At 42.7% G+C, this 12,106-nt stretch overlaps 1 protein-coding gene across 1 annotated transcript in view; it reads left to right on the top strand.

Annotated features, from left to right (window-relative positions):
• The window catches only part of SCUBE1 (signal peptide, CUB domain and EGF like domain containing 1), a 209,806-nt gene that overhangs the window by 182,121 nt on the left and 15,579 nt on the right, over positions 1 to 12,106 (top strand). Inside the window, exons 10-14 of the mRNA XM_062570700.1 lie at positions 711 to 827; positions 4,320 to 4,442; positions 7,909 to 8,028; positions 8,986 to 9,081; positions 10,627 to 10,743. Coding sequence (XP_062426684.1) covers positions 711 to 827; positions 4,320 to 4,442; positions 7,909 to 8,028; positions 8,986 to 9,081; positions 10,627 to 10,743 — 573 coding nt within the window. The remainder of the gene's footprint in view (positions 1 to 710; positions 828 to 4,319; positions 4,443 to 7,908; positions 8,029 to 8,985; positions 9,082 to 10,626; positions 10,744 to 12,106) is intronic.

Raw genomic sequence — 12,106 nt, 5'->3', positions numbered from 1 at the left:
TCAGAGGAATGGTTAGCTGTTTCGCTAAGGGAATAGTGTCCACCCGAAGGGTCTGGTAGGTGCTTCCCTTCGACCATACAGCCTGCGAGCAATAATACACGCCTGCAAGGTGATAGCCAGGCGCCTGCTTTGCCCCAGGGAGAGAAGGGAGCTGAGCACTCGTGTTTGGGTGAGTGCACTCACTGCAGGGCCGCGGTCATAAATACACACCGCGGCCCCGCTCTGTGGTCAGCCATTCTGCTCAATTACTTTTTCACACGTGTTTGACGCATAATGGTTCATGTTGAATGAAAACTAATTATTTCAGGTTTTGGTAATGCAGGAAGAGAGAAGACAGAGAGGGATTTGATTCCGCGTACCCCCCCCCCCCCCCCCCGCAATTCTTTCCCGTTGTGCCACTAACCCCCCCCCCAAAACCTACTGTTCCCACAGCGCGGCTGGGAAAATACGATCAGAAGTTAAAGGTTGCCACCTAACGGTGAACACATATAACACGGTCTTCATGTTTTGCTCCTAAATGTTTCATTCCTATATCAAACAAGTCCTTTCTTTATTGGGCACTGGAGGAGTGAAACTAATGTTTCATTCAGATCTTACCTGGGGTGATATCTGCTAGATTATCAGTAATGAGATGTTGCAATGGACTGTGAAATCCCAGCCATCCCGTTTAACTGAGTTCTAATTTCTTAATGCTTTTTCTTTGAATTCAGATATTGATGAGTGCTCCTTTGAAAGGACCTGTGATCACACCTGCATCAACTACCCTGGAAGCTTTGAATGCCTCTGCCATAAAGGCTACACCTTGTACGGGCTGACGCACTGTGGAGGTTTGGAAACTGAGTTTTGCTTATCTGCTTGCTTGTTCGCTTTGTACTGTTTACTGAGCCACACATTTTTTTAGTTGATTTTAGAACAGGAGATGCTAAAATACCGTAGTGAAGCTAAAATAGCATGAGCTGGATGCATCTATAATTTCAGAGTCTCAAACCTGCTGAAGTATTCCTAGGAGAAGAGCATAAAGGCAAAACAACTGCCTGGCATTTTTGTCATGGCCGTACACAGCAGCCTCGGAGCAGACCAGCAGCCCGCAGCTGTGGCACTTGCATTCCTGCCTGCGTGGATGCAGTGCATCTCTCACAAGGAACACAAAATACCACCAGACTGGGGTTTGTTGTACCACACATCATGCACATGCACAGCGAGCTTTCTTAGAGTGATTTCAAGCATGGAGCACCCATGGGTACTTCCACAAGAATGAAATTATTCACAGGAGGAGGGCAAAAAAGAGGATAGAAGAAGGATGATGATTTTACAAAGCATTTATACATTGTGGCTCTATTGATACTTTCTAAATTTAAAAAAGGAATGTGTATTAGTATTCTTTTACTATATTCTTGCTGACTAATTTCCTTTGATATCACTGAAGTGGGAAAACCTGGCCCTACTGTCCTGGACCATTAGCATATAGCACTCATTTAGCAAACTCCGCCTTCAAAACTTTTTACGTTCACTAATTCCTCTTTAAAGAAGAAAAACTCCAGAGTATTTGCCCCCACTTTACAAATGGGAAAAGGAGAGCACAGAGGTTAGAGACCAACACCAGAGGGAGGGCTGGAGAGAAGCTCCACACCAGGTCACTTGTATTCCCATGCCCAGGGGTACGTTTACTTGTTAGCTATGCCCAGGTACACCGAGCCCCCGGTGTGTGAGCCGCTGTGAATCACCCACACCAGAGGCAATTTCTGAGTGCTTATAGTAGCTAGGCAAAGTTGTCCTTAAAAGACTGAGAGACCTAAACTGCCTATGAAACTCATCAGGGAAGGCTTGTTCCCATCTTCAGGGGAGTTACTTCAGCTCCTCAACCTTTTCAGCATAACAGGAAATAATTGGTGCTATAATGTTCAATTATCCAGGATGGAGGATTTTTTTTTTTTAAGTGCACCATAGGGCAGTACTCCCACATGACAAAATTAGAGGTTCAACTTCTACTTGATCAAGACAGGAGAGTGTTAGAATGCTCAAATTTAAGTCCACTGTTTGCCAGGGTATCATAGCATGGGACTGCCTGCCACCAGCCCAGCTGGCATTTCTGCAGTCTCTTGTCTGCACATTTAATAAGCAGGCTAGATTTTGATTGTGTCCAGAGCACTGGTCAGAGGAGAGCAAAGGCCTGTTTTGTGGGATTTGTGTAGTCTCTTAAGTCTGAATTATGCTTTTAACCAATCAGATCAGCATTACACAATTAAAGTAAAAAGGGTAAATTGTAATGAAAGCCCTGAATCTAAATTATTGTTAGAAAATGCTGAGGAACACAGGACATGATCCATCTCTCACTTTTTAAAAAAAAATAAAATTAAAATACTTTTCTGGTAAGACCTGGATTGGGGGATATAATGCTATAAAATTATCCAAGATAAAATCTAAGTAAAACTTATATTAAACTATAAACAAAGTGCTAATTCTAAGCCCTCATAGGCTGTGTATTCAGACTGGATTCTGATCTGAGTCAGACTTAGCCCAGGGTAAGCATAGTTAGAGGAACTGCTGAGAACAGCATTTGACCCTCATGGCTCATAATTTGTGGAGCAGTTGTAGTGTTATGAACTGAACCAAAGAGGTCACCTTAAAGGCTCATGTTGTTTCTGTTCCTGCATCACTTGTTTTAGGCCATAGGAGAAAGATGCAGGAGGTGAGTGCTAGTATCTCTTGCATAAAGCAAGATAGGTAGCAGTAGCAAATTAATTAACCATGCAGGAGAGCGGCCAGGAATAGAAATTAGTGTCTACCTTAGACAGGAATTTGGGAAGACTCCATTTGAGAGCAAAATCAGTGTCTGAAGTTTTTGGGGACCTTTGGTATGTGGGGCAAGGAGAGACTGATCTTTGATTTCACTGTTAATTCCTTAATTAACTTACATATGTATTTTGGGGGGAAAGCCTCAGATTTGGGGATTCAGCTTCAGTCTTTAACCAAGAATAAGGCAGGACCAAAGTTTCAACAGAAAATACTCAGTGCCATTTTGGGGCAAAAACAGAACAAGATCCAAACCTCATGCTTTTTTTCTGTAATGGACAGATCCAAAGTCCTAGAGCTGAATCCAGACATGTTCAGGCCCTGAGTTTTGCAGCTCAGGCCAATCGTTAGTTTTAGTCTGCCCTCAGAGAGGGTTGCTTACAGTGAAACAAATAATTCACTTTGGCCATCATCCATGTGGCACTGAGCAGACATCAACACTAGGGAGAAATAATGCATCCAAGAGCCCTCAGAAAGGTTTGGGTCATGTTTGCTTCTTATTAAGCTTTCTCTCCATCTTTCCCCTCTACTATTGCTATTAAATAAACCCCACGGCAATGGCCCTATTCTGGGTCTTCCGCGAGGAGGTGCAGCCCATGCTGCTCTTGCTGACATTCAGCTCACAGCCTTTCTTGCAATAAAATTTGTGTGGCATAAGGGAGTCTTTTAGAAGGATGGTGCTAATGCTCATACCTCTCATCTATGGAAAGCCCTACTTACAGTATGTATTGGTTCGTTAAGTGACCTTAAGAAAGTTGGTAGACTCTAAAGGTTTATTGGCACCTTTGGGAATTTGGCTTCTTCTGTAGAGGCTTGATTCTGGACTGAGGCACTTAACTGCAAGAGTCTGTGATTGAACTGTTTGGCCAGAACTCAACGACAGGAGCCATGTGAGCTAAATGTGTGTTTCCAAGGAGAGGCTGTCAAGTACGTTCTACCGTCAAACTCAGCAGAAGCCTACTTCTCTGACCACCATACATCAAATTTAACAAAAAAAGCTTGCTCTGGAACTATCTGCCCAGCCAGCTTTTGCTACTGCTGACCCAGGACTTTAAGGAATCCTGACTCTGGCCCCAGAATCACAAGACTGTCTAGAAAAATAGATGCCTGTTAATCTGTTTCTTTTAGGCGTATTCTCTGCTTTCTAGGTTTTTGCTTAACCATACAGGCTAAAATTTTACATTAAAAATAAAACTATCTCTGGATTCTAGCAACTGCGTCCTTAAGTGCTCCCATGCTCCCACCAAATGTCCCAGGAAGCAAGAGGAAGACTTGGCTAATATGAACATGCCTGTATTTGTTAATTAGCACAAGGTCTGAACATGGGCTTGACCCTCATGCTGTCATCAGCACCACTTGCTACCTGTAACCTCACAGTCTGGCTTCAGATTGGGAAGACTGGCTGTATAGAGTTAAATATAAAAGATATAATTGGAGCAGATATCCTTATGCATGGAGCATTATAATACACAGTAAACATGCATTCATGCAGTTAATAGTCTGTTAAATTCTAATTATATTTTCAGATATTGATGAATGCAGCATCAGCAATGGTAGCTGTGACTATGGGTGTCTTAACACAATGGGGAGTTACGAGTGTGTCTGTCCATCTGGAAAGAAACTTCACTGGAATAAAAAGGACTGTGTTGGTAAGTGTGGGACTCTGACTCAGAGGAGACTGTGTTGATGCTCATGTTCTCCAGGAGTATGGAAAAGGCTGTGGTTTTGCCTGAGAGATGCTGTATTTTAGCAAAACAGATCCCCAAATTTATTTTATAAACTGGGGTAATACCTGACCCTGTAGGAGTCCATGGATTTAGGGATTAAGCACAGGTGGATTGCAGAACAAGAAATAACTGGGTATTATTTAACAGTGCTGATTTTTTTTTTTTTTTTTTTTTTTTTTTTGATTTTGTAGATCTGTTCATCTAAATCTAAGTCTTCTCACATTATTATTTTGTGTATTTCATTTTCTGGATTAGAATCCTCTTCCATATTGAAAAAACTGTTACAAAATGAAATTACCCTTTTGGCTTCTTACTGAGATCCATCTACAGTGACCTCAGATATATCTCTATTTCCCTCCAAGAATCATTTAGTATATTCAAACTCAATTTAACGGTATATAGGTAAGAGAGATGGTATTAAAGTTAATGACTACATTCACAGCAGTACAGCCTAATTTTTTTGAGGCATCACCAAAAGTATCGTGCTGAATATAATGTACTGATGCTAGCTGTGTCAGAAGTATTAATTGCAATAGGCACAAATCCTGAGACCACTACAATGATGGCACTTACTGCTAGTGCCACTGTATTCTGTGGGAAATCTGAGTATCTGTTCCAGTTATGGCTCTTGTGTATCCTTTAAGCAGATGGTTTTTTTACCTGGACCAGTCCTGGCCATGCTACAGCCATTCAAAGTATTTTCTATGGGATATTTTAATTCAGTTTTCATAATTTTTAAATGGGAATGGCACACCTTAAATCTTTCATAACCAAATTTATTTTTTTTTAATCATTGACACTACTGACACATTTGGAGCTGATGCCTAATACTTAATTGGGAGCAAGACAGAACAGTAAAGTGGGAACCATGTTAAGAGAATCTCCTGACTTACTGAGGGCAAGCACTGGAGTCTGGAGTAGAGAGCACTGGCTTTTTGCATGATCAGATGGTTGTGGCATTCCACTTACTTGGATACAGCATTATGGAAAACACTTTATAACTGAGGGAGAACTAGAGCTAGATTTCAGACTTTGCCACTGTCTTTCTTCCTGACCATAACTAATACTTCGTTTCCCCCACTTATTTTTGTATATACTGCCTTCGCTGCTATATAGAGAACAAGTAAGTACTATAGGAGCAAGAATTATCAACTATATCTCCCTTCCAATGTACCAGATAGACCTCTGCAAAAGGGTTTGTAAACTAACAGCAAGGACCATAATCATCTGAAGTCTGGTACATACTTAGACCACAGGAGTACTGTGCTATACGCCCTCTCAATCCAGTAAAAATGCTGTTCCCATGATAAGAGACTCTATTAAAATATTTTCCTACTCATAAATTTCCCTTCATTATTTGTAATACCCAGCTGGAAGATGAAGAACCAAACACCTTTCTCTATTGATATACAGTTTTATTTGATGAATTTAATGAGGCTTAAAATGAGTGTGATCTCCCTGCTGATCACCTGCCTTTATTATCAACATTGTTCAGAGGAAACTGCATTCTACACTGTTACAGAAGCACAATAAAAAGAAGAAGAATGATACCTAATGATTCTGAATGCCATGTGATTTGCAGACATTTAAAGTAACAAAATCCTCTTTTGCTCAGCAATGCCACTGTGCACTTCTGTTGCCTCCTCAGTGCAAAGAATATTATTTCTTTATAAACATCATCCAAGTAGTACAAAAGGTCTTGGGAGGGAGGTAAATGAAATATGATTATTCCCATATTTCAGATATGAGCATCAGGAATGTTTAAGGGACTTACATATATTTGTAAGTAACTGTAAGTGTTGGGGAATGCAGCCTGGAGGGCAGCTGATGGACCCTTCCTCTATCCTCAGGCCAAGCTGGGCAAGGCTCGTTCCAGCTACCACATTCAAAGTGGCCTGTTTCATCCCAGCTTTACTAGACTCTTCCCAATCTACTGGTGAATGCAAGTTGGCCTGGCTACTTGCTCCTGCACAGTGATGCTGTAGCTCTGAACTCCCCTCTACCTTGGTGTGGTTCAGCACCAGGCTGAGGGGTAGGAAAAACAGCACTTGCAGTAGCAAGGCCAGTCAGGAGTAAAACCAGTCAGCCAATCCATCTCATCAGAGAGAGAGATAATCCATCTCATGAGCACACTTGAAAGAAGTAGCAAGGGCAAGTAGGAAGGAGGACATATGTACCTGCACAGGCATTTTTACAGGGCTGAAGCAAGAACTGGTGTGCAAACTTCATGCTGAGGTTTAGCCAGCTGATGTAACATGAAATACCTGCTTGAAGAGGTGCCCAGCCTGCAGTCAGCTGGCAGTCAGTGCAGAGGTTAAAGGAAGAGCTAAGTGCAGATAGTGATGGCACCTACCACCTGCAGCCAAGAATGCACCTGGTTAGTCGTTTGTATAGCAAAAGATGTATTTAAATACCATCTGAGTCCCCAAAGTTTTCAAAATAAAATAAATGCAAGGTTAGAATTATTAGCAGCATACTGTCATCTCACGGTGAAGCACAGGGACTGGTCCAGCAACTCATAACAACTTTAGGTAAGTTCAGATAAAACATAAGCAGTCCCTTACCCAAATATAAAAAGCAGTTTGCAAGACCTGCAGGTGACTCTAACTTCCTCCTGCCATGAAGCCATGAGGAGAAGCTGGGTGTTTCCACCATACTGGCTATAATGTGCCTGGTGTAGTGGGTCTTGATGAGGTGGGGGGCTGGAGTGCGTCCGTGTGCCACAGTTTCCCTTCCTGGCATTGCCTGGGGCACGTCAGTAGTGGCAGAAAGGACAAATGGGACCAGCCCCCCCACCACCACCACCACGAGCAGCATGTCCTACCTACCTCTGTGTGCCTGGGTGGTTTCCTATTCAAAGATTGGGGGCTTGGGCATGGAGCTGAGATTAAAAAGCTGGTGAGAGTTGAAATGAGAAGATGAAAATACTGTTTTAACAGCTATTTAAATTAAGGGATCTTTGTTAGGGCGACTCCCGTGCATGTTGCTGAAGGCTCGTCGCTAGTCGTAGCTGTTGCTTCTGCGATCAGGTTGTGCATGCTGAATTGTGCTCGTGCTTAAAGACACACCTGCGTTTCAAAATGCAGATCAGCCCTTGAGTAGTCCCAAGGGGAAGGGTGGGAGGAAAGGACTCTGATCCAGGCTTTGGGCCTAGAAAATATGAAGGAGTTTAAATTCCAAGTTCAAGCTCAAGATCCAGATATTCTCTCCCTATTACATACTTATTTCAGAAATTCCTGGGGCTGTTATTTTGCTTCATTGTCCCTTCTACCTTTTTTCACCACTGTAAGCAAGTGGGTGCTCAGGGTTCTGCATCAACGGTGTTTGATTTTTCTTTCTTTTTTTCCTCTCTCTCTCTTTTTTTTTTTTTTTTTTTTTTCCTCCTCAGAGATGGTGAAATGTCTCCCGAACGCCAAACCAGCTGCAAAGGCTCAGCTAGTGTGTAGTAAGACAGGAGGCATAGAAAGCTGCTTCCTATCATGCCCATCCAATACTCTTTTTGTTCCAGGTGGGTACAGAATAAATATGTGTCCTCCTAAGTCTAGATACAGAATGTGACTTGTTGATTTTTCTCAGCTAACGTATTGATGATTCTTACATTCAGTTTTTGTTATCAACAATTATAAATGGGCAAAAAGTCATTTCAAATTAGTGTCTGGGCCAAACGTGTGTCAATAAACAGAAGAGCCAAGTGTCAGTGAGAGGTTTGGCCCTTAGTCATTTAATTTGAGGTGACACTTGAAAAAGTAGTCAAGAAATTCTAATAAAAATCTGAGGCAGAACTATCTTAACCAGAATGGTATGAAAGAAAAAAATTAACATCACATTTTTATCCTAAAAACGTGGAAAACTGAACAGCTGATTTTGGTGAATTCCTACTAACTTGAGTCTCTCTACTTTTCACGTTAGTCCTGGCATTATATGCTGTAGAGCTGTTCACAGTTTATTTTCAGGTTAGCAGAGATTCCTGGACCCATGCATTTATCTAATTTTTAATGCAGCAATACACAGTTTTATCTGTGCAGTATGTAAGCCCTGTTATGACTGTAAGTATGTTATTTTTGTTTCTGCCAACAAATTTGATCAGCGTCTGAAACTAAAATTATTACTGAAGTACATAGCCTATTTTTTTAAAATTACAGAGATTACCCAAGCCCAAGGACTCTGTCCTGGACAAACGCAGTAAAATATTTTCTACCTGCCACCATGGAATTATTTTATTTACAGCTAGCCTCAAACCCAGTTGTTTATAAATTGCAAAATTTCAGTGCTGGAAGAAAAATAAAATTTGTAGCCAACACTGTGGAGCAGCAGCCTTTAGCGAGCTACTTCAGCCACTTAAAGTGCAGGCTGAGCGCTCGAGCTGCGTGTTTCGGGGTGCAAATAAGCGCTGGCGCTGGGGGGAGGCGAGGGGTCGCGCGCGGCCGCGGCCGCCCGCGCTCACCCTGCCTCCTGCCTCGCTCAGATTCGGAGAACAGCTACACGCTGAGCTGCGGCGTCCCCGGCCCCCAGGGCAAAGCTCCGCCGCCGAAGCGCAACGCCACGCTGCCCAGCTGCGCAGGTAGGTGCCCTCCCGCGCGCCGCGGCCGCCGGTCCGTCGCGAGACGGAGCGCTCAAAAGCGGCGTCGGGCCGGGTTGAAAGTCGCCTGCGCTTCCCCAGTGTCCTTCCCGCAGCGTCTCCGGCCGGGCTGGGGCGCGCGTGGTTGCCCCGCAGCGCGGCGCCCGGCTTGGCAGGCCGCGCGCAGGAGCGGGGGCGCGCCGCGCTGGGGGCACGAAGGACAGACGTCTGGAGGAATTCACTTCCCCTAGTCCAGCGAGGCAGCAGGGAGCATATCAAAAGGGCCATTTTTCACAGGCTTGGGAGGGAGCCAGACAGGCCCCTCGGCAACCCAGTGGCAAAGGCGGCGGTGGGGCCCAGCCCTCGCCTGGCAAGTCCCTGCTTAGCAGCGTGGGGGGCTCGGGGGACTCGTGGCCAAAGGCCTACGAGACAAAGGCCTACGAGACTTTTATGAGCCCGTATCGTGTTTCATTCATCTCTGCTGTCAGAAACAACTGGATTATTTTTGCAGAAGCACTTCAACATTTTTCCTAAAGCCGATACCCAGCATAAAAAAGTTCAGCTCAAACGGTCAAAGCCTGGCGAAATGAGAGGCAGCTGAAACTGCATCGAGCAGCGCGAAGCAGCAGGCGACTTTAAGCGCTTGCAGTCCTTCTCTCCCCAGAATGGCTCTTGCGCCTGAATTTGCCAGTTCTCTAACCACGTATTCCTTACATGTTTGGAAAGGATTAGGAGGTACGATGCTGTGAAGTCCGCTACGCGGCCCCAGAGCTGGCTGCCCATGGTGCAGGGCTGGTTACCGCCAGAGACTCGGCTCGGCTCGGCCCTTGCTGGCCGATGGACCTGCGGCGCGGGGCTCCTGCGAGCGCCCGCCGCCCGCTGCGGCTCTGCGTGCAGCCTGCCGTGTCCCCAGGGAGACAAGGCTGGGCCCAGCCTTTTCCACCGCCGTCTTTGTGAGAAAGGAGTCAGCCAGCGGCTACATTTCCTAAGCGGTGCATAGCTGTATAATAGCCTTTAAAGTTGTAAGACATAACTGGGTTGGATTTAAAGATGAAGAATAAAGCTTGCAAGCCATAGACTATTAGCTAGCACAGATTACATAGCCATAAAGACAGTTCTCTTGGATAGTTTTCAATTGCCAGCAGCGCAGTTCCTCTAAATTAATCTTATTCCTGGTTTGCATTAGTAAGAGCAGAACCATGGCCAAGCATGGGAAGTCACAGCTGGCAAGACAACAAAATTTGATAAGAGTTAACTTTGTTCATAATAAGTCAATTTTGACCAAATTCCACAAAGATGTGCAGGGTATGCTGGAGGAGAAGAGTATGTGCAGTGTGTTAGCAAATTCATTGATCTTTATGGGTTCAAGTGCAAGTGGTTTTGAGGAAAATGGATTTACGCAAATGGATCCTTGTGTACAAGATGTACACCTCTTGGACCGTCTCTTTTGCACGTTGCAAGAAGACTTCTGAGTCTGTTTTTAAAAATAAATGTCAGACTTCATTTGATCTGTAATACATGTGATAACTTTTTACCTGACATCCACAGATTCATTAGCCCCTCCAGTCAAGCAGAAAGCTCGTTTTAAAATTAAAGATGCAAAATGCCATTTGCGGCCTCGCAGCAAAGAAAAAGCGAAAGATTCTGGGAAGCAAGCTGTATCAGGTATGTGGTTTCTTCCAACACATAAACAGCATTTTGATGGGTTTTTTTTTTTTTTTGTTTGCTTGTGTTCATAATTTGTTTTCATACTGCAGACACAAAAGAAATTAGAAATGGTTTTCAGATTTGGATCTGAACTTGAGCTCAGGCCAAGTTTCACACTGAAGCGAAACAGTGGCTTGGGTTTGGATCTGTCAGCGCTGAAAATGTCACAAGTTGCCATGCAAAATCTTTGTCGAAAATACATAAATTCAAAATTAAACTGATCCTTTTTCTGGCATTGGTAATAGTAACAATATCTTGGGGGGGGGGTGCTACTGACCAAGGGAAAGCTAGATGAAATAAAGTCAGTTTGGTTTGGTTTAGATATTCCAAATTAGGTTTATAAAAGAAAACATACACTAGCAAGAGCTATTATTATTTCTGTTATTTGCTTTATGCTGGATTAGTATCCCATTGCAGCAGCAAAGAGAGGCCCTATACAGGAAAGTTATAATCAAAATCTGATGTTACATGGCCTTAGATCTTTCATAATGTTGGAATGAATAGCTGCAATGTTAGAAAAAAAAGGTTTAGACATAATTAGCAAAATCTGAGATTAAAAAAGTCTTTGTCAGGCTGGATCAAAGGGATCAAATGTTATTCAAACTTGGTATGAATAGATATGGTATTTTATTATTAATATTTTTGAACATCATTTTTAAAGTTAAAAAAGAGAGACTATAAAAATGATATATAGTTAACAAATATTCATGACGCTTATTTCTTGTCCTCCCTTGATATCATAACAGGTACAACTGAAGCCTGTTTGTGTGTTGTTATGTATTTCCACATCTTAAAATATTTGGGATTGATTTAAATTTAATCTTAATCTTAAAATAATTTAATTTTAAGATTAAATTTAATCTTAACTCTGAATATTCTAGATTTTAATACATGGTACTGGCTTAATTGCAATAGTCCATAATGTTGCTTATAGCAACTTAGCAGGTTAGAGCAAACCTATACTGATATATTCTTTATTGTGAATCTGTCTTATCACAGCTTTTGTTACTGAGTGGGGAGAGCCATATATGAGCTGTGAACAGAAAAGAGTAAACAAGCATATTGAAATGCTGAAAGTTTGAAGATTTTATATTTAAATTTAGATTTAAAGTTTATTTTTACCCTGCAGTCTAAACACTTATCTTTCTAGTTTTCCAAATACTGGCTTAAAACAAAGAGAGCGTCTGTTACCTTCTCCTTATGTATTGCCTTCTTTTAATTATCAGGCTCATTTTGAAAGTCATAGAAGTTCTTTTTTGGTACATAAGATCACCAGGGGAATGTATTTCTTGATTGCATTTCCTTTGTCTGTTGCTAGCTT

This window comes from Rhea pennata, chromosome 1 (genome assembly GCF_028389875.1).
Source record: "Rhea pennata isolate bPtePen1 chromosome 1, bPtePen1.pri, whole genome shotgun sequence".
Classification (NCBI taxonomy): Eukaryota; Metazoa; Chordata; class Aves; order Rheiformes; family Rheidae; genus Rhea; species Rhea pennata.
This window is presented reverse-complemented; position numbering and strand designations above follow the sequence as displayed.